This window comes from Balearica regulorum, chromosome 1 (assembly GCF_011004875.1).
Source record: "Balearica regulorum gibbericeps isolate bBalReg1 chromosome 1, bBalReg1.pri, whole genome shotgun sequence".
NCBI lineage: Eukaryota > Metazoa > Chordata > Aves > Gruiformes > Gruidae > Balearica > Balearica regulorum.
The window spans coordinates 195,867,007-195,887,303 of NC_046184.1; the positions used below are offsets into that span (position 1 = coordinate 195,867,007).

At 46.5% G+C, this 20,297-nt stretch overlaps 1 protein-coding gene across 2 annotated transcripts in view; it reads left to right on the forward strand.

Moving 5' to 3' along the window:
- Positions 1–19,504, forward strand: part of FLT1 (fms related receptor tyrosine kinase 1) — a 116,077-nt gene extending 96,573 nt beyond the window's left edge. For both annotated transcript variants that reach the window (XM_075742083.1, XM_075742082.1), the window contains exons 19-30: positions 978–1,091; positions 1,848–1,936; positions 3,752–3,911; positions 4,329–4,426; positions 4,988–5,110; positions 6,223–6,334; positions 7,985–8,084; positions 9,477–9,582; positions 9,676–9,806; positions 10,216–10,300; positions 11,162–11,253; positions 17,414–19,504. In XM_075742083.1, coding sequence (XP_075598198.1) covers positions 978–1,091; positions 1,848–1,936; positions 3,752–3,911; positions 4,329–4,426; positions 4,988–5,110; positions 6,223–6,334; positions 7,985–8,084; positions 9,477–9,582; positions 9,676–9,806; positions 10,216–10,300; positions 11,162–11,253; positions 17,414–17,618 — 1,415 coding nt within the window. In that variant the 3' untranslated portion in view covers positions 17,619–19,504. The remainder of the gene's footprint in view (positions 1–977; positions 1,092–1,847; positions 1,937–3,751; positions 3,912–4,328; positions 4,427–4,987; positions 5,111–6,222; positions 6,335–7,984; positions 8,085–9,476; positions 9,583–9,675; positions 9,807–10,215; positions 10,301–11,161; positions 11,254–17,413) is intronic.
- The last annotated feature ends 793 nt before the right edge of the window (positions 19,505–20,297 follow it).

Sequence of the window (20,297 nt, forward strand, 5' to 3'; positions counted from 1 at the left end):
CTTTGTCCTCGCAGAATTCCCATGAGGTGGAGAGAAAGTGTCACCACCTATACAGATGAATAGTGGGTCACTGGGTAGATGATGAGTTTTGGGGGGGGGCACCAAGAAAATCTGTTTCCATTCAGATGTTGAAACCAAGCCCTTTAAGACCTAGTCCATTTCTACTGGACTATTCTTATTCTTGGTGTCACTAAACTGAAAAAGTCTTTTTGAGTCTACACAACTCAATATGATTTTTCTTGTTTTCTTGCCAAAACAAAATTCTGCAGGAAAAAATTGTTCAGAGGGAATTAAAAGTTTCACTGAACACTAAATAGAATCTTTGGGGTTTAGTTGTGGAATTTCTTATATCATTACTATTACTATGATTATTAATATTGATCATAACAAATAAGGGTGAGATGCAGTCACCTAACTTCAACCACTGAAGTTTACTTCTCTGGTCTATCTTAATACTCCAGGTTTCCTCTATAATAAACAGAACCAGACAAGAATCACCAAGGTGTGGTTCATCTTTTCCCTATACAGATGGCTGAAGCTGGTGGCTTCATCAGCCTCTGGAAATGCTTTGCTCTTGCCACTGACTCCCTGAGACATTGGTTTCGTTCAGGCTAGTACATAACCCTTAGAGGGCTGAAATCAGGCCAACTGAAACCTACTCTAGATAGAGTTAATTATAGTCTTGAAATCCCTTTTTATTTTTTCTTTCATTTTTTTTTGGCTGAAATGACAAAACTATTCATGTGAAAAAAATGTCTCTCAGTTCTAAATATAACAGTCTACTGGGAGGAAGTTGAGTGCCTAACTTTTTATAGGTTTTATTGCAAGTAAGAGGATGCTGAGCAGGGAGGAATAGAAAAAGAACATCAACATATGAAGTACATCCAGTAATGGAGGTTATTTCAATGGAAAGTGACAAGAAGGAGTAAAGCTCAGCAGGACCAGTTCTTTACATTGACTTTATTTTGCCTTTACAGAAGGGGCCACAGCAAGCGAGTACAAAGCACTGATGACTGAGCTGAAAATCCTTATCCACATTGGTCATCATCTCAATATTGTGAATTTGTTGGGAGCTTGCACAAAAAATGGAGGTAAAAAAATCTGCACTGCACTGATCATGGGTTTGGATCATCTCCCAGCAACAGTCAGTTGGCCATGTTGGTTTTCATCCAGAGGTCAAGTTATTAACTTGAAATATTTGAGCTTGTCCTGTGGTTGGTGAAAAAAAAGAGGAAAAGAAAAAGAGATTTTTAGTCATTTAATGAAATGATTAAACATTTTCTCTATTTAAACTCTCTTTCAGTAGTTACATGAGAAGTGTGAATTTAGGACCATGCCACTTGTTGTCCTTTATCTCACCCACTTCACTGCTCAAGCTCATGTTAAACACGATCTAGAAAGGCTGGGAAAAAGGGATATTGGCTCCTGGCCCTGAACAATGAATCATAAGGCAACCATTGTAAAATTCTTCATGATATTTAATCCAAAGGCCAGTATGAGCGATCGTTTGTTTTAGATATGTCACCTATTTTAGTTCAACAAGTGTGTGTGGGCTGCGGGACTCCAGTCTGAACACAGACTGCTCGAAGAGGAAGCGGAGGGTCCCTCAGGACCCAGGTTCATGACCCAGCTTTCAAAAATTAGGCCCTTCCCTAATTTCCAGAAACAGTGTTCTTTTGCTAACATGTACAGTGTCCTTCAAGCAGCCTTCTACTTCATTAGGACATACCGTTAGTCATTCTGGACTCAAGGTAAAGCTCTGGGCATGAAAGACTATTCTTTTTCTCAGAACTGATGACCCCTTGAATTGCTTTATGCTGCTCAAAATGCACTTTCCTTTTGCCCAGGGCCTCTGATGGTGATTGTTGAATACTGCAAATATGGGAATTTATCAAACTACCTGAAGAGCAAGAGGAATTTTTTCTGCCCCAACAAGGTGAGGAGGCAGATACCTCTGGTAGGGCTCATCTTACCTAACACAAGTGTTGGTAATGTAGATGTCAGCCTCTGAGCTAGTCTCCTTAGACTCTCTTCTACCAAAGGAGAGAAACGGCTTTTGGGTGCAGTTCACCTGAGCTATTTCAATATTTGGTGTGCGATGTGCTGTGCCAAGAAATCACTCGTTTCTCTCCCATGACTGCAAGGAGACTGCTGTGAATAATTCGGATGGAGCCATCTACAGCGAGAGGAAGTGAGTCCTATCCAAAGTGTCCCCATATGCTCTCACCCCGCTGCTGACGAACCCATTCCTGCTGAGCTTGGGGTCACTTCAGAGGCTGGTGTCAGCGAAGCCAAAGGAAGTGGTTTTGCCCACTGATTTCAGTACCGCTGGGAACACAACGGAGATAATGCCATTTAAAGCTTGTGTTCCAAGACACCCTAATGTTCAGAGATTTGTAAGTAATCTTCTTATTGTGTGAGGAGAAGGGCTATCAAGAGGAAAAGAGATTAGAGTCTTGTCCTCACATCCCACAGCCCTCTGAATCAAATCTGCAGCGTGTTTCTTATTACAAACCTGAACCCAAATGTGCCAACTATATCTCTGCTTGTGCGCTTTCAGCAAAATCTCCCAAAGGATTAAGGGCTCCGAAGTGGGATTTAAGAGCCTGGTCCCAGAACGGCAGTCCTCAAAACCCCCGCTCAGCTGTACCAAAAGCTCAGGAGCATCTCAGGGTTTTTTCGGGAGGGCTCAGCGGGAGGGCACGCTCAGCAGGACCTCCCCCTCCAAAGGGCTTTGGCTGAGTCTCCGTTCCCAAGGCTATCCATGTCGGACTCTGCATGAAACACAGCAGCCGCCTCCTCCAATGTGCGGTTGTTGGTGTAGGAGGCTCAGCAGGGAGCATGGCTATGCGGGGTCCACCCTGGGGGATTTGTCCACATCCCCCCTCCTTGGTGAGGAGCCTGCCTGGTCTCGGTGCTCCAGCACCCCTGGGAAGGTCACCCTGTGGAAGGGAGGGAACCTGGCTCTGCACCAGCGTACGCAGGGGAGAGAGATGGTTGCAGAACAAGAGGAACGGGGAGAGGAGGCAAGAGGATGGCCGGGCAGCTGGGCTGCTCTCCAGGTAGCAGTAGGAAAGCATTTTCCATGCAGTGCTGCATGTGTCCAATTAAACTGTCATTGACAGTAACATGAAAACATTGGATAAAGGTGTTGGGGTAGAGAGGTAGTCGCTTCCAACAGCAGCTGTATTTCAAACACAAAGTGCCCTAGTTCCTTGTTGGAAGGGCTTACAGCCAAGCACTGCGCAGGGACACTGAGGCAGGTGCCTTTAGCAGCCTGAAACAAAAAGCTTTATTTTGAGAAGGCTGGGACACCTGCACTGTGGATGCATCCTTCTCAACTCATCTCACCAGGCTCCTTCTGTGGCTACTGGAGAGAAATAAGCCCTTTCAGATGTCTCATTTCAGGCTGAGATGAGCCACTGCCCAGCAAACACGTCCATCCATGGACCCTGCAAATCCTCACCTCATCAGCCGTAGCCCGCCACCTGGGGTGCCCCAAAAATCGTGTGCTGGTGCTCCCAAGCCACCATGTTTCTGCCTTCTGGGGATGGCAGACTTGGTGGAGTGCAGCCCTGCCACCAGCCCCTGCCTGCTGCAGTGGCACTGGACACTTGTGCCTGTGGGAGACGTGACCACACCTGCCACGGACCAGCATTTCCCAGCGGAAAGACGACAAGTCTGACTCTGTTCCTCTCCCACCCCCTCCGTCGGTCTGATGTAGCACCTCTTCTCCTCTGTTTGTTTGAAGGACTCCTCTCTCCAAGGAGAGCCAATGAAAGAGAAAAAGGATATTGAGCTGGTGGAAGGCAAAAAACAAAGGCTGGCCAGTGTCACCAGCAGTGAGAGCTTCGCAAGCTCTGGGTTCCAGGAAGATAAAAGTCTAAGTGATGTGGAGGAGGACGAGGAGGGTAGGTATTAATTCCTTCCTGTCCCTACACGGTCTGTGATATTTTTACAACATACTGTGCATCCCTGAAATTTTTTTCCTCATTTATCACCCTAATAAACATCCGTGGGAGACACTCAAAGGGTCATGTCCAGAGGGTAGAAGATTTAAAAAAAGATTATTTCCAGGGTTACTAAATCTGACAGGAAAATGTGTGATTGTTTCTTCTGACTGCTTCTTATCTTTGGGGAAAACACAGCAGTGTCCAAAGTGCGGGGTATAAAGCAAGCATTATTTTTGTTTCCAGTGACAGTGGGTTGACCTTCAAATACTACTCTACGAAGACTGAATTTATGGGAGTAATAGGGTCAATAAGAAGGGAGAAAATAACTGACTTCTGTGTGATCTTTGTAATAAACCATGTTTTCCACCTTTGCAGATGCTGCTGAGCTCTACAAGTTGCCCCTCACTATGGAGGATCTGATCTCTTACAGCTTTCAGGTGGCCAGAGGCATGGAGTTCCTCTCCTCCAGAAAGGTGAGTTTGGCAATGGGGGTTTTTCCCTGCACAAGGATGGGATTCATCATGTGAAATCACATCTATGTTTTAGTGACACCTTCCCTGGGACAGCTCCCAAAGGAAGAGCCGTTTTCCTCTTGGCGTTATAAATATAGCGCCGTGTTTATCAAAGTCTCCATAGTCCATAAACACAGGATCATGGCTGAAGGCAAAGGGTCAACCTCATTCATTCAGGGAAGATATTTTGGGTGTGGTGGGTTTTTCTGGTTTGGTGTTTTGTTTTTTTTTTCATTTCAACTTATATTAGGTAGGGATCTCCAAATGAATCAGCGCTTTCCCTGCAAATGTCAAGAGGCTTAAAAATTTATCACTTCATGGAGTTGGGAATTTATTTATTTATTAAAGAACTGCCACTGCTTGCAGTAACTTCATGTAAACTACAGTCAACTTCCCTAAAAAAATATTAAATTGATCTCTCAAATCATAATAATAATTTTTAAAAGGATATGGGAGACAGTCAGGAAATTTGTGGGCAGGATTCAGGAAATGCAGTTTGATTATGAAACTGTTTTATTATAGTGCATTCATCGTGACCTGGCAGCCAGAAACATCCTTTTATCTGAGAACAATGTCGTGAAGATCTGTGATTTTGGCCTCGCAAGAGATATTTATAAGAATCCTGATTATGTGAGAAAAGGAGATGTAAGTCAAGATGCCATTTATTTACCCAAATGTTTACAACATAACATTTCAAACTGTCCACCAAAATGTTCTGTAGACGTTCACATTTCCTGAACTTAAAAGAGCTTGAAAGCTATCACTGTTTTTTATGTGAAGATGAGCTCTCCAGATGCGTTGTAGATCTGGAAAGCATTTGTATCCTCAAGCATAAAGCTTGGACATGCTAACTGTTTCACAGCTCTGCCCTGTTAATACTTTAGGGGGTTTTTAGGCATTGTTTTCTTGGCTGGCTCTGCAGTGTGACCCACTTACTTCCTTCAAGGAAGCCAGTCCCATCGAAACAAGGTGCGTGTTCCCCGGTGCACCCACGCCAGAGCCGAGCACTGCTCGTGGTGCCTCGAGCAGCCAAGCTGGGCTCACCGCCTCCAACACCTACTCTTTTTATTTTGTTTCTCCTGTAAACAGCAGGCAGTAAAGCCCCTGGCAGGCCTGCCCTGAACACCGGGTCAGCAAACCGTGCCTGCGCCCGCTGATGCCGTGGGAATTTGGTGTGGGCATTGGGGTCATACAGAGAGTCTCCTTCTGGAGGTCTCACCCACCTGCCAGCTATTCCGTCATCCAAAAATAGCTTTCAAGACTTGCAGCACTACATATTTGCTCTGAAGTGCCTAACTAGGGGACTGCTCAGGAGACACTAACAGGCTGAAATTAGGGAGCTTCACACTCCTGCAATTCAGGCTCTGAAAATTTCCCCGAGAACATCTCTGACACCATCACAGAATGATTTGCGCTTGCACATTGGGTTTTCTTCCCTGTCTCTAGTATGCTGGCAAGAGACCTCTGTTCTTGCTTATTGCCACATCCCCGTAAAGAAAAGGCCTGGTCACTCTGGTCACAGGTTTCCAGTCTCTGGTGTTTTGTGCCTCACATATTTTTAAAAGAGCCTTTTACGCTGACAATTTGTTAAGAAAGTGTCTGAATGAGTGTGGGTTTATCTTGACTGCCTGTAAGGAAATCCCACAGGTTCCTGTTTGAATGGTAATTATTTACATAACAATATATAGTTGATTCATCTATGATTAAATTCTTTTAGGCTTTGAAAATAATAGTCAGGTTTGTCCCTTTTACTACAGGCTCGACTTCCTCTCAAGTGGATGGCTCCAGAATCCATATTCGATAAAATCTACAATACAAAAAGTGACGTGTGGTCCTATGGGGTTTTGCTGTGGGAGATATTTTCTTTGGGTACGTTAACTCTACACCCCGGGAGCTGGACTCGGCGGCAGTGACTTCAGCCTGGGGAAAAACGTGCATTATATCTTCAACAGGCTTTTGCCAGGTCTTTAATAAGGAAAGCCCTAAATCAGGCAGAGGTGGGGTGTGGGGTAGAGGTGAGAACTGTGTGTATCACACCCCTGTGAACTGGAAATTTTGGTGTTTGTAAGGGCACTGAAAGCTGAGTTGCCAGGCTGAAAGCTGTAATTGATAGCACAGCTATCTGAGAACTTTACCACCTATTTCTGCCATGGGCAAAACCTAAGCTTCCTTCTTTTCCCTGTAGAAACCCTCCATAGAGATGCAGGGCAGCACAGCTGGAGCAGTCATGGTGCTTTGTCTGACTGATGGTGCAAAGCAGGAAAATCGGGCAAAATTTTAGGTGTTTTTATTAAATATGAAAGCCTGTGGGATATCATGGAGCTGGGGGCCTGGGTTGGCAGCTGCCAGGGACTGAGGCATCGCCTCCTGTGCCACAGACAGTATTCAAGACACCAAATGCCATGGGCAGGGTGTCCCTCAATAGCTCCTTACTTCTCTTGTGGGAGCAAGGGAGCTGCACACACAGAGGTCTTTGCATGTCTCAGGCTGTGTCACCCCCATTTCCAGCCTGAGACCAGGCGGTCGCCCCAGCCCGGGAGGGACCCAGCACCCCCTTCACCCGGGCCGCTGGACGCAGCAGGCGACCAAGCATCCGCACAGATGCCGCAAGATGAACTAGAGCATGCAATCTGAAATTAAAACCCAGTGAAGTTCTTTTTTTTCCCCTTTCTTTCACGTGGAAAAGACAGGATGCAAGATGTACACTGAGCGGGAACAACAATGACCGTCAGAATAGAAGAATCTTAATTGGGTTCAACATAGAGGCTGACAAAAGAGGCGAACAGCAGAGGAAACAATACTATACAATTCTCAGGACAATCAATCATTTATTAGTTTAAATACATGTTGTTGGTCAGCCTGCCAACTCTTGTGATTTTATGGTCAGCCTCATAATACCCGCTATTTTTTTCTTAAAGCCCCAGCTCCTTGAACCTGATGACTGTCTGAGTCGCAGAGAGGTTTTTTGTGTTTTTAATTTCATTTTCCCTTTTCCTGATGTTTTCTTATCTACAGAAAAAAGATCAACAGTGCGATCAGGCTGCATCTTAAAACCACAGAAACCAGAGAAATAATGCAAATGTACTGTGATCTGATTGAAACCCATGATTTTATTATTTTCAAGGTGGTTTTGAGCATTTAGGGTTTGTTAATACTCTGCTTACTAGAATTTGTCGTGGTCCAAACCATAGAGGGATCAGACTCGTCTGTTCTTGAGGGATTCTTTTCAAGTCAAATTCATATTTATTTTTTGCATTCAGGCCAGGTAAGCACCACCAATAGTACCGGGTTTGATCCTGCCCCTCACCAAGGACCAGGGCTTGGAGCACCGTCAGCAGCAGTTCCCTGGCTGTGGGAGCTGGTGGGGCCAGACCTCGCTGGGGGGGACACCCCCAGGCTCCCAGCTCTGCAAGCAGATGCTTGCACCCCAAGCGTTTGGGGGGGATGCGTAGGGCCAAGGCTAGGTCACAGGTACCCAGCTCAGGGGGTGTGACCCTGTTCTCCCAATGTCATCCCCAGGTGCCTCTCCTTACCCAGGAGTCCAAATAGATGAAGATTTCTGCAGCAGACTAAAAGAAGGCACAAGAATGCGAGCCCCGGAGCAAGCAACCGAGGAGATGTAAGATGCCTTTCTCTACTTGCTTTGTGTATTGCTGCCCTACTGGGTTGCCCTGCAGATGATGTACAAGTCTCTGCAAAAAGTATCCCATGCCAACAAAAGGAAAAAAACTGCAATGTTGCCTCATATCTTCTTGCTGTCATCAGCATCTTCTTGCATCCCCCCCAACCCTTGGCCCCCTGACCCTCCCATGGGGTAGGAGAGGGCGAGGAGGGACATGGACCTGAGCCCAGGGCACCACCGGGGCTGGGCTCCGAGGGGAGCTGAGTGAGCAGCCTGGAGGAGGAAGGTCATTCATTCCTCTGCAGGTTTAATATTTACCGACGTGCACACAGATAAGTGCTGGAGGAATGTGACATTATTAACATCGTCTTGACTTAGGAAGCGACAGCGGAGGCTTCCTCGCAAACACTCGGGTGATGAGGGTCCACCCTTTCCTGGAGACGGTGTCTGATGGCACAGGAAGGTTACGGGGACCCGTAGCCTCCCAGCCTGTGTCGTCTGCAGTGTTTGTCTGAGCCCTTCCACCACATTGCCTGTCCCTCCCTGGTCCCCTGCCTTCAGGTGCAGCCTCCAGCTGCTGCTGCAAGGCCAACACCTTTTTTGGAGGCCTGGGGAGGTCCAAGGGAGACCCTGAGTTTGCAGCTCCTCCACCCCGGGAGCAGGATGGAGCGCCCTGCCTGGGGAGGCACCTGCAGCACACCCAACAAGCACCCCGTGGCACAAATCATTCAGGAGCATGAACATATCCAGGGTATTTTACCTCTGGAGGCAAAATAAGTACGTGTAGATGTCTTCGGTGCTTTTTTGAGTGCTACGTCATGACTCTAAATAGCAACACTTACCAAAAAATAGTTCTGGAAGAAGAAAAAGGATGCGAGCCAGCCATGCCTATCTGGGAGTATTACCCATTGGCTAATTTTATTTTCCTAGTGACAGTAGATAAGAACTTTTTTTTTTTTTCCCTCTTCCACATATTTTATTGCAGGAAGGAAAGCTTGACTTGACCAATACGAGGAAGTGACACATTCATATAAGTCATCTTAGGATGCCTTAACTTAAACATTGCCAGTTGACAGACATTTAATACAAAGGTTTAGTGCTTAATTAGGAATAAGAAAAGAAAGTATGACTAGTTGGCTAAATTATTCTTCTGATGTGGTCTTCCCAGTGTCTTGCGGGAAGAAGGTTTTTGGTTTTTTTCTTTTTTTTGTAGAAAGTTTACTTTTTTACTTTTAGTAAGAGGCCTCAATGGTGATGGAGAGCATTTTCATAAAATCAGGCAGGCTCGGGAGTTAACACTACTGATGACAAGCTGTCAGAGACTGCACTGCCTTGGATCAAACTGAGCTGTAACCCCACCATGTGCTTGTTTTGCTTCTGTCCTCGCAGCTACCAAATCATGCTGGACTGCTGGCGAAGCAATCCCAACGACAGACCAAGGTTCTCTGAGCTGGTGAAAAAGCTGGGCGACCTGCTGCAAGCAAACGTCCAGCAGGTACTAACGTCACGACCACGTGCTGTCACCGAGGCAGGGGGGACCAGCTGCATGATCCCAGGAATAACACTTTGATTTCTCATTTGTGTTTAGGAAGGCAAAGACTACATACCCCTCAATACTATATTTACGAAGGAAAGTGGGTTTCCTCCTGCATCTGAACCTTTGTGCAATGAAAATTTTTCTGTTACAAGCTCAAATTGTGAAAGCACTGAAAACGTCAGGTGAGATAAGCGCTGAGTTTGTTTCCTGGGTATTGCAGCTTGCTGCACAGCCTGGTTTGGACCTGGACCTGGGAGAAAACACCCAGAGACACCCCACGTGGCCTGGGTGTCCCACCAGCTGCCGAGCCACCACCGCTGGGATCCCGTTGGGCTGGGCTGGCCCGTTGGGGTGTCCCTGCCCAGGGGGACCATCAGGTCACTGGGCTCGGGCTCTCTGAGAGGGGCAGCTGTGTGCACCCCAGGGCTGGGGAGTGAGGTTTGGATGGGGTCTGGTTAACAAGTCCCTGTTGTGTAAACTACCTCAATGACAGTTTGGCAACTGCTTAAAGAAACAGAGAAATACCCAGCGCTTCCTGCTTACGCACTTCACACCCTCACCAAAACTTGTCCTGCTTATTTTGTTGAACAGATACATAAACACTTTCAAAATAAAACCACACCAGCGCATAAAGACATTTGAAGAGCTTCCCATCAAGGAAACGCTTGTATTTAACGTAAGTGACTCTTGGGCCAAACGGTACGCCATTTATTTCCTTTTATTTGTGTGACAGATTTATACAGAGAGAATCAAGATGGGGTTTTACTGCTTTGTCAGCTCTACTGATGCGAGGTGCAAGATTAGCTGTGCTTGCAGCATGGTGTTATCCCACTGTCCTACAAATTGGGGTCAGCAGATCCTTGCTGACTATTCCATTCCTTGCTGACTCCTTCCCTGATAAGAAATGGCTGGTGCCAGTAAGCCTGCAAGGTACAGCTGCCAGAGTCCCACCTGAGTCCCACTGGTGCGGGAGAGCCACTTAAAATCCCTTGGATTTATGTTTTCATCTGAATAGTAGTGCACAAATAAGAATTGTGGGTCACATTTCCATCAGAGGTCCCTGCTAGGAACCAGTCCTGTTATCAGGTGGACAGGCTGGGGAAAAGTCTACTAACAGGGCACACATACTGTCCTGGTGGGAGTGGGCATGGGTGAGAGGGTGGGGGAAGCTTTTAGTGACCCAGTTGTACACATTAAGTGTTGGGATGTGGGAAAGGCACGATAGTGCCCTCAGGGTTGAACTAGAGGCTGGCCAGAACCTCACATCGTGTGTAGACACCTTTCTTTTAGCGCTCTGTATCTGTGTTAACAGCATGTGTTTGCTGCACCCCAAAGCAAGGGCTGTTTGGAAAGGCACCGTTAAATATCTGGGCACTGCAGCACCTCCAGCAGCACGGAGCCACTGTCTCCTAGAGCTCCCTGAGTATAAATGAACAAATGGATGCTGAAAATCAGACCAAAGAGGAATTGAGTCTGTTGCAAAAATAACTTTCTACAGTTAACACCTAATAGGATTGCATCTTTCTGTTTCTTCAAGGATTATCAAGCAGACAGTGGGATGGTGCTGGTTCCAGAAGAACTGAAACGCTTCACATGGACAGGCAGCAAGCAGAAACGGATGCTTTTTGGGTCTGTATATTATGTTACCTCCTTCTTCTCGTTTTAGAGGGCAAAGGAGGGTTCAAGGTCCTTGTGCTAAATCATGCCTAATGAAAGTAGCTGAAGTGTCCCCAGTCCCTGCAAACTCTCTTGCTCAGGTGTGTCCTGCTCGGTTGAGTCAGCGGTCAGTCTCCCACACCTAACCCTCCATACACCTCTGAGAATACAAATAACCCTCAAGCCCTTCAATGCACATCACCAATATGATTTATTAGCGCCCTATTGATCAGCCTCATCCTCAACTTTATGCCAGGCTGGACAAGTGAGTGCCAGAGAGCACTAAACCACGGTAGAGGAAGGTAACTGTAGGAAACAAGCCCTTGGCAAGGGGGAGGAGGAACGTGTGGCTATGAAGGATTTGCAGTTGTTTCTGCAAGTCCCCAAGGGCACCCCAGCTGGGACAAGGCTCCCCGTGCTTGTTTTTGCCCTTCTTTTCCATGACTCAGCTAAGCACGGCCCATTTAAGACCCATGGGCTCAGGATGCTAAAGTGGCAACTTTACAATAGATGGATGTGAGGGCCTCACTTCTCTTCCTGCCTTTAAGCACTTTAATATATTGGCCACCTTCCTCCACCTAATTCCTGACAGCTGCCCGAGCAGGGAACTAGGGCTGCTCTAAGAATTGCATTGCACTGACATGAACTCCCTGTAAATGGGAAATGTTTATTTTTTCAATGCCGGGGGTGTCTCAGTTCCCAGCCACTGCAAAGCTGGCAGTGTCTGCAGTGGTTTCTGCTCACTGCTCTTCACCAGCCCAGGGACTGCCCAGACCCTACCCATCATTCATCTTATGCTGGCAGGAGGTCAAGGCCATCCTGCCGTTCTGCCTGTGCCGAACTTGTCAGCGACTTACAACTGGGCAGGCTGGGAGGTGTAGTATTGTCTCGATGAACAATTGGAGCTGGCTGAAACGTGCAGTCAAGGCAGAGAGGGCTTGCTTCAAGAAAAACTCCAGTGACTAAGAGGGCGTTGGTTAAACACACAGAAATACATGCACGAGAGCATGCATGCTCACACGGCCAAAATATACGGTGGGCGGGGTAAACGTGCTGCTGGCAGGAGTCTACAATGGAGCTCTGCTCATGCAGGATAAAGCCGGGGTGATACAAGCCACCCCAAACAAGTGCTAGAAAACCCTTTCTTCTGCCTTGACCACTGACATTTCAGAAAAGAGGCTTGTGAACAATTTTATGGTACTTGAGATGGTTTTCCATACTCTTTTTTGAGGAGCCAGCATAGTCCTGCTATTACAGAACTTGGAGTAGGAATAGGGCTCCAAAGGATGCAGTGTTTCCTAGAACTGGTTTAACCCATTTTTTCTTTGTCTAAATGTGACGTTTCTGAAGGCCGTTGTCAGTCTCAGAGACAACATGGCAACCGCTGCAAATGAAATGTATGAAATGCCTTTTTTCTTTGCGTGGCACGGAATACATGGAGCATGCCCCAAGCATCCCTCTGGAACTGCTTTAAGGAGCATTTTCAGCTGCAGAAGGAAAAGGAATGCTTAGATGGGAAAAAAATTGAAATCAACAGTGGCTGCTAGAATGTAAATCCTCAGGGAAACAGAGCAGTTGGCTGAGAACACACAAGGTCATCTGGTCTGTAAGCTAAACAAGTGGTACTGTAGCACTGTGCCAAAAAGTGCTCATGTATGTGAATGTACACAGTGACCATTTAGTCTGCACGCATTCCTAAAAGTGGTAGCTTCTTAACTAAGCATCCTTTACTTAGGCTAAATTGGAGCAGTAAATAAATACCCCTGAAAGTAGTACTGAACACTGGACAAGACGAGTGCTGGAGAGGTTTGATACATGTAAGCTGATCTAACCAGATGCAGAGTCCTGCTTCTTCCCTTGCATCTCCAGCATCCTGCTCTTTGGTCCTATCCCCTTTCTTGTGCTGACATTTCTGCTTGGCTTGCCTTGCAGAGAGCTGGTTCAGGTCACTGAATTATCAGAACAGCCCCAGAACAGGTTCTGAGCGAGCAGTAGCAGCTCACCGTCAGGGTAGCTGGAGCCAGCACCAGGCTGAGGAAGGAGCCACCCCCATCTTAGCAGCAGCTTACAGTTAGGTCACCTTCACGGCAACACCTCACCGCTCCCAGGGCACTTACCATCACGCTGTAACCCTCAAACACTGTGGTTTAGGACACAGATGCGGAGAAATGATCTTGTACCAGCGGGTGGGTGCTGAGCCAAGGCCGAAGGTGCTTGGGGCCATGCCCTTGCTGCTCCCTGCTCGCCTCATTTCCGTGCTGCCCAGGGCAGAATGATTGGGCCTGTTGTGGGGTTCTTTTCACAGTTCGAAGCATCTGAAATTGCATGTGAGCCAGCCAGGTGGGGTGATGCTTTCAGACCAGCACAAGGGTGTGTGCATTCCCTGGAATGTGACGTTTAGAGGATTCAGACTTGGCGGGGCCAGGCCTGTCATGACAGTGCTGGAGGACTGCGTTGGGTACAAAGAGACAAACTCAGTGCATCCCCAGAAGTGCACCCAGGGTTTGTTTCAGAAGAGACTCATCAGTTGACTCCAGGAGAGAGCCAATGCATGCACTGGTGCTTACTCAGCGTGACCAACCCAAAAGCAGGGCAGGGAGCCAGCCTACCTGGCAGTGCAGGGGTACCCCACTGACCCAGGCAAGTCCCCTCCCCTCAGGCTTCCAGTGCTGAGGAGGGAAAGGCACCAACATGCAAAGCTCACCCTTGGTTTCACTCTAGGAAACAAGGATCACCCCAAACCCTGGGGAGCCCCTCAAGCCCAGGTGGCGGTCAGGAGCACCACAGAAATGGTTGGTACATGTCATGGACTTCCTATTGGATGAAAACAAGTGGTACTGTGAACAGCGTAGACAGAGATAGGTCTTTCCTAAAGCAGGGCCTCAGGTAACAAGATCCCAATAGAAAGGCATGGGGGCAGAGAAAAAGCAATCTTCTGAACTCTGCTCCTTTGCAAGTGGAAAGGATCCCAACTGCAAAACTCTTTTCTAGCTTTTCAGTATTGGTGAAAAAGCCCAACCCAAACAAGCCAAAATCCTCAGGCTGGAGCAAACCTCTGAGTCAAAGCAAATTGCTAATCCAGAAAAATGGCTGTGAACTTCACCACTTGTGAGCTGTAACAAGTGGAACAGAGTCTAGTTGGAGGCCTGCAGCTAGTGGTGTGGCCCAGGGGTCAGTACTGGGTCTGATCTTATTCAACATATTCATCAATGACCTGGACGAGGGGACAGAGGGTACCCTCAGCAAGTTTGCTGATGATACTAAACTGGGAGGAGCAGCTGATACACCAGAAGGCTGCGCTGCCATTCAGCGAGATGGCTGGACAGGCTGGAGAATTGGGTGGAAAGGAACCAAATGAAATTCAACAAGGGCAAGTGTAGGGTCCTGCACCTAGGGAGGAATAACCCCAGACACCAGTACAGGTTAGGGGTTGACCTGCTGGGAAGCAGCACTGCTGAGAAGGACCTGGGAGTCCTGGTGGACAACAAGCTCTCCATGAGCCAGCAGTGTGCCCTCATGCCCAAGAAGGCCAAAGGTATCCTGGGGTGCATTAGGAAGAGCATGGCCAGCAGGTCGAGGGAGGTTATCCTCCTCCTCTACTCTGCCCTGGTGAGGCCACATCTGGAGTACTGTGTCCAGTTCTGGGCTCCTCAGTTCAAGAAAGACAGGGAACTACTGGAGAGAGTCCAGCGGAGGGCTACGAGGGTGATGAGGGGACTGGAGCATCTCTCGTGTGAGCAAAGGCTGAGAGAGCTGGGTCTGTTTAGCCTGGAGAAGACTGAGAGGGGATCTCATCAATGCTCATAAGGGCAGATGTGAAGAGGATGGGGCCAGACTCTTTTCAGTGGTGCCCAGTGACAGGACGAGGGGCAATGGGCACAAACTGGAACACAGGGAGTTCCATCTCAATATGAGGACAAACTTCTTCACTCTGAGGGTGACCAAGCACTGGGACAGGCTGCCCAGAGAGGTTGTGGAGTCTCCTTCTCTGCAGATATTCAAACCCCACCTGGACACGATCCTGTGCAACCTGCTCTGGGTGATCCTGTTCTAGCAGGGGGGTTGGACTAGATGATCTCCTGAGGTCCCTTCCAACCCCTACTGTTCTGTGGTTCTATGATCTCCAGAGCTGCAGTCAGCCTCTAACCTCGCTCCACTCTTAAATCTGTCAGGAAAGCAGTAGCTGTTTCCTCCAACAAATGATCCCAATTAAAAACCAAATAGACAGAGTTTCTAATTTACATTCCCAGAGCAGACAGGAGGCAGTCCACAACTAGAGGAACTTTTACTGACTGTAAGCTCAGTCCGAAAATGAAGCCTGAGGATGTCTAAACCCCAGGGGCTGCCTCAAAGCTCTGTGCAAGCGTACACCCAGGTATGGCAGTGCACCCAAGGCAAAACTAATCGATGCAGCTCTACTGGTATAAAGCTTTATTAATTAAAGCAGAAGCCAAGTCTAGCTCACAAGAAAATTCTCAGAATGCAAAAGCCTGATGATGAACAAAAGGATCAAAGCATGATGATTTTAAGGCGCATAACTTCACATGCACGCTCCACTTTTGCCAGCCCACTGCTCCCTAAGACTCACAATTACAACGTAAATCACAGAAGCATTTCTCTTTAAACCCATCACAAAGTCTATTGAGTCTGTGACTAACCTTGTCACACAGTTATGGAATTTATCCCAAGGCAATTACTTGTCCATCTGCCAACAGAAGCAATATAAAACTATGGGATGCATCTGCAATCCTCATCATGAGGGCTCCTCCTCGTTAACTCCAACCATCTCCAAACAAACATAATGGGGTGGTCTTTTGGGAGGACCCCCCCAATTTCTGACAGTAGGACAGAAGACAGAGACCACACTCCTTAAAAAGCACACAGGCTTGTGAGTTAAAGATTCAAGAAGCTGTAGCATGTAAGAGAAATGGTTACTTCTCCATTTCCTAATCAAGAAAGGTCCTGTGCTACCAGTTCAGTACTTTAAAGATCTAACAGTGCAAATTAAAATGAAAAGCAAAACCCTGGGCTCCAAAAGCCTCAACAGATGTTCTTTCTTCTCTGGAATTCAAGACTAGGGCTGCCAACACTCCTGACCTTATAAATGGAGAGGGGTGGAGTGTCCATGAACTTATAAAAATACAGGGGAGGGAATCTAATTTTAGGCATTACAGTCCAACATATGTTTACATTAGGATTTCACATGTAATCAGTGATGGAAAATGCTCTGGCTTGTCCTTTGTCTGCAGATAAATCTTCGGTATCTAAGTTCAATGGTGTGAAAATTCTCTTTGCCTTAACTTTCCTCATTATTGAAAGAGCCCTTTTAAGCACTGCGCTCTCTGAATACGGGTGAGAAAGCGCTGCAAGGCAAACAGTGTCTTTAAGAGTGGCTCAGCTGAGAAGATGCTAAACCTCTCTTGTAAAGGGCATCTTATAAAAGGCAGCCTATAGGATAACTAGTCATTTATGGGACAGGAAAATTCTAATTCAAACCAGCAGTTCACGTCTGCTGCTGAGAGAAGCCTAAAAGAGGAGATACCCAGACCTTGTGCCCTTTCTCACAAATATCAGCCATTTATCTTAAAAATTCATCCCAGCATTAGCCTTTGGGAACACCTAGTAGCTTTCTGCTTTTGCCCCGAGGCTTGAGACTTTTCATTATTTCACTCCTGCTCAAAACTCAGCCAGTTCCCTCAGGAAGAACATTGAAGTGCAGGGACCCTCTGGGGATGCTCACCCCCGCAGTAGCAGCAATGCCAGACACTCCACACTACTTCATCCTGCAATGGTTTCACTCCCTAGCACCTGCCACAAATGAGCAATTACAGCTTAGACTGAGCAATCAAGTACTCCCCTGTAAGCACCAAGTCTCTAATACTTAGGATGAACACAAGCACCTTAATAATGACATTCAGTCACAGCACTTCTGTTCAGAAGGGGACTCGAGGGGACACAGGAGAGTTCTTCCACTCCTCCGTTCCACTCTGCCATTGAGCGATCCCATCTGCATCAATGCCGTTCCCACCATCTGAGACCACAAAGCTGCTGCTTGTGATGTGGCTTTGCTCAAGCCATTAAAACAAACACCATACATGTTAAATATGCTAACCGTGACGCTGCTCTGTTACAGCGTGAAAGGTGCCAGCAGGAGCAAGGAGTCGGTGCTTTCTGGGATAACCAAGCCAAGAAGCTTCTGCAGTTTCAGTTGTGACCAGCTCAGTGACTCCAAGCGAAGATACACGTATGGCAACATGGTGCTGGAGAAAATGAAAGTGTGCCATTCTCCCCCTCCCGACTACAACTCCGTCGTCCTTTATTCTCAGCCACCCATTTAAGTACTTCTAGACCAAGAATTAAATATGCATTTAATCCATAAAGGTTCTTCTGAAACAGTCAGTTTAAAAACTTTGACCCAAATAATTGTAATTATCCTAAAATTTAAAAAGATATCATTGGCTTAATCTTAGTGATCTGCTTTTCTACAAACTGCAACAAGCATATACAAAATATAGCAAAATACTAATGCTTAGGCCTTGACTTTCCCAATGCTGAACACCAACAGCTGCCACTAAAATTGCCCAGTGCTTCTGAAAACCTGGATGGCCATCACCACAGAGAAAACCAGTTTGCTGTTTGGTCCCTAGCAGCAGGATGGTATTTTGCGCTCAGGTCACCCAGCCTCTGCTTCACCCCAGGTACAGCACCAGTATCCTGGTTGGGAGAGGCACTGGGAGCCCTCGGGAGCCCCTGTCAGGCACCAGGAATTTGCACCCTATTGCTAGGGCCTGCGTAGTGCTGGAAAATAAAGGATTCTTCAAGAAGAGAGAAACAAACAAAAAAACCCAAACCATGCTTTATGGTTTTTAGTAAAAACTCTACTATTGAGAAACTTGAGGGAAGGCTAATGCTCTGGGGAAGCTGAATTAGCTAGCTGGGGATGGGGCATCAAACGGCTTTTACTGCTTTGGGTGGCAAACATGGTAGGAGTCCTGCGAGGCAAGAATTTCAAACGCATATTGCAATGCACAATTGGCAAGGAGAGAGGAGAACTTAGATGAGAGCCAGGGCTGCAACAGCAGCAAAGACAGATCAATTTGGTTTGGACAAGCCTGCTGAAATCAAGTAAACGTTCTTGAAGTTTTGCACTTTGTCAATACGCCAACACACACACACTGGAACCAAACCACAAGCTAGATATATTAAAGCCAAGCTCTGTCCACGAAACCTCGTGGACCTTCTAACACTGCACTGATTATATTTTATTTATGGGAATCTGTCTGAAAGGGCAGGATGGCTACTAAATTGCATAGACTTTAAATGAATTGATCACTAGAGACTTTGAAGAGATTAGTCAGTAGCGATAAGACAACCTCCTTGGAAAGTTAGGGCAGCTTTTCTATGAAGACAGTTGAATTTCCAGGTTAGTTACCAATACACACGTACAGGAACAAAAAGGCATCATTCATTTCCAACAGACTTTTCTACAGCATCTCAGAAAGGGCAGGAATGCTCTTTGTTCAAGAAGCATAAGGACACACCATCCCCTTTCACCTTTGAAAGTAATATTAAAATGAGTTGGCCATTTAACACAGTAGCCCTGACATCTTCTAAATCAACAACTACTGCCCAATCTCAGCTTCTCGTGATCCACAATAACTCAAGTGCTACATATAATATCGTTCTGACCTCTTAAAACTCAGCCTAGGAGCTGTGAATTTAACCCACTAACAGACTTAAAGGCAAATGACCTTTTGTGTATTTACAAAGAAAAATATTCTTGGATATTCAAGTAAAATAAACATGTAACACTACTTCTAAGCTAAATATCCATTCTAGAACTTCCTGGCCAAGAGATCATCACTTAAGTATCTATTGCACTGTCTCTTGCTGGTAGAGTATATTTGATCTTGATCAAAACAAAAGGAAAGTTTAAGAACTGTTTCCTATCTCTAACTGAGCAAAAATAGTTATGGGATGATGCATCTCAAAGGAAATGTTTGCACAATGTAAATATATAAATATGCTTTTTGTGCATAAATATTTAAGAAAACTGGACTACAAAGATTACTTTTGTATGAAGCCCCTAAGTTTCTTTGGATGTGAATAACTCCTATTTTATCTTGCATTTTCTGTCTTCATATAATGTATTTGACCGCTAAATTCATATAATAAAGTTTGCTTTTGAAAGAATCCGCAGAGTTCTGCCAAACCAGTCAATCCAGAGTCAAAGATTGCTGCAGCAGATGACTCGGCATCGGGCAGCACGGACACATCTGGCAAACAATCCATCCCCGTGGGCCAGTTTTGTGAGCAAGGGAGAATATGGAATAATGGCACAGGAGGCATACTTTCTCACACAGCAAAGCAGATTTAGTGATGGACACTCATACCGCTCCCTGTGTGAGCGACATCCCCTAGATTCAGCCTATGGAGTGCTTACTGTTGTCTAGAGGCAAAAATTCAACTCTGCCTCTGGGAGAGGCAAGGTTTCATGGTGGGGGAAGACAAAGCGCCCCATTGACAAACATCCATTCAACTGCTCCCCGTGCCTGGTTACCTCTGCAGCTAGATGATCTGGTACAGACAAAAGCCCAGCAAACAGAGCTAAGGTGTCCCCAACGAAGCCCATTCTGAACCAACTGTGACACGAGTTAGCACCTTAGGCCTGGTAGATGCTTTCTCTTCCTTGGAGAATCTCCATATCCTCACCCCATCCATCAGAAGCTGGGGGTGCTGCCTCCACAGAGATGTGCCATCAAGTGCTCTCTGCTATACAGCATTTTATAATCTGAGGGGATCTCTTATGTGGAGATAAACTACACACAAGTGCTGGAAGGAAGTGGAGATGAAGCTTTCTCAGGGCGGGGGGCAGAACGTAACAGGATCATCCACTGCCGCAGTTGTGTAGCTGTTGCTGCACATTACCATGAAGGAAACCAGAGACTAGATAAGTGCATCAAATGAAGCTCGCTGCAGCTTACATAATAAAATTTCTAAAACACTGCAATTTAAGG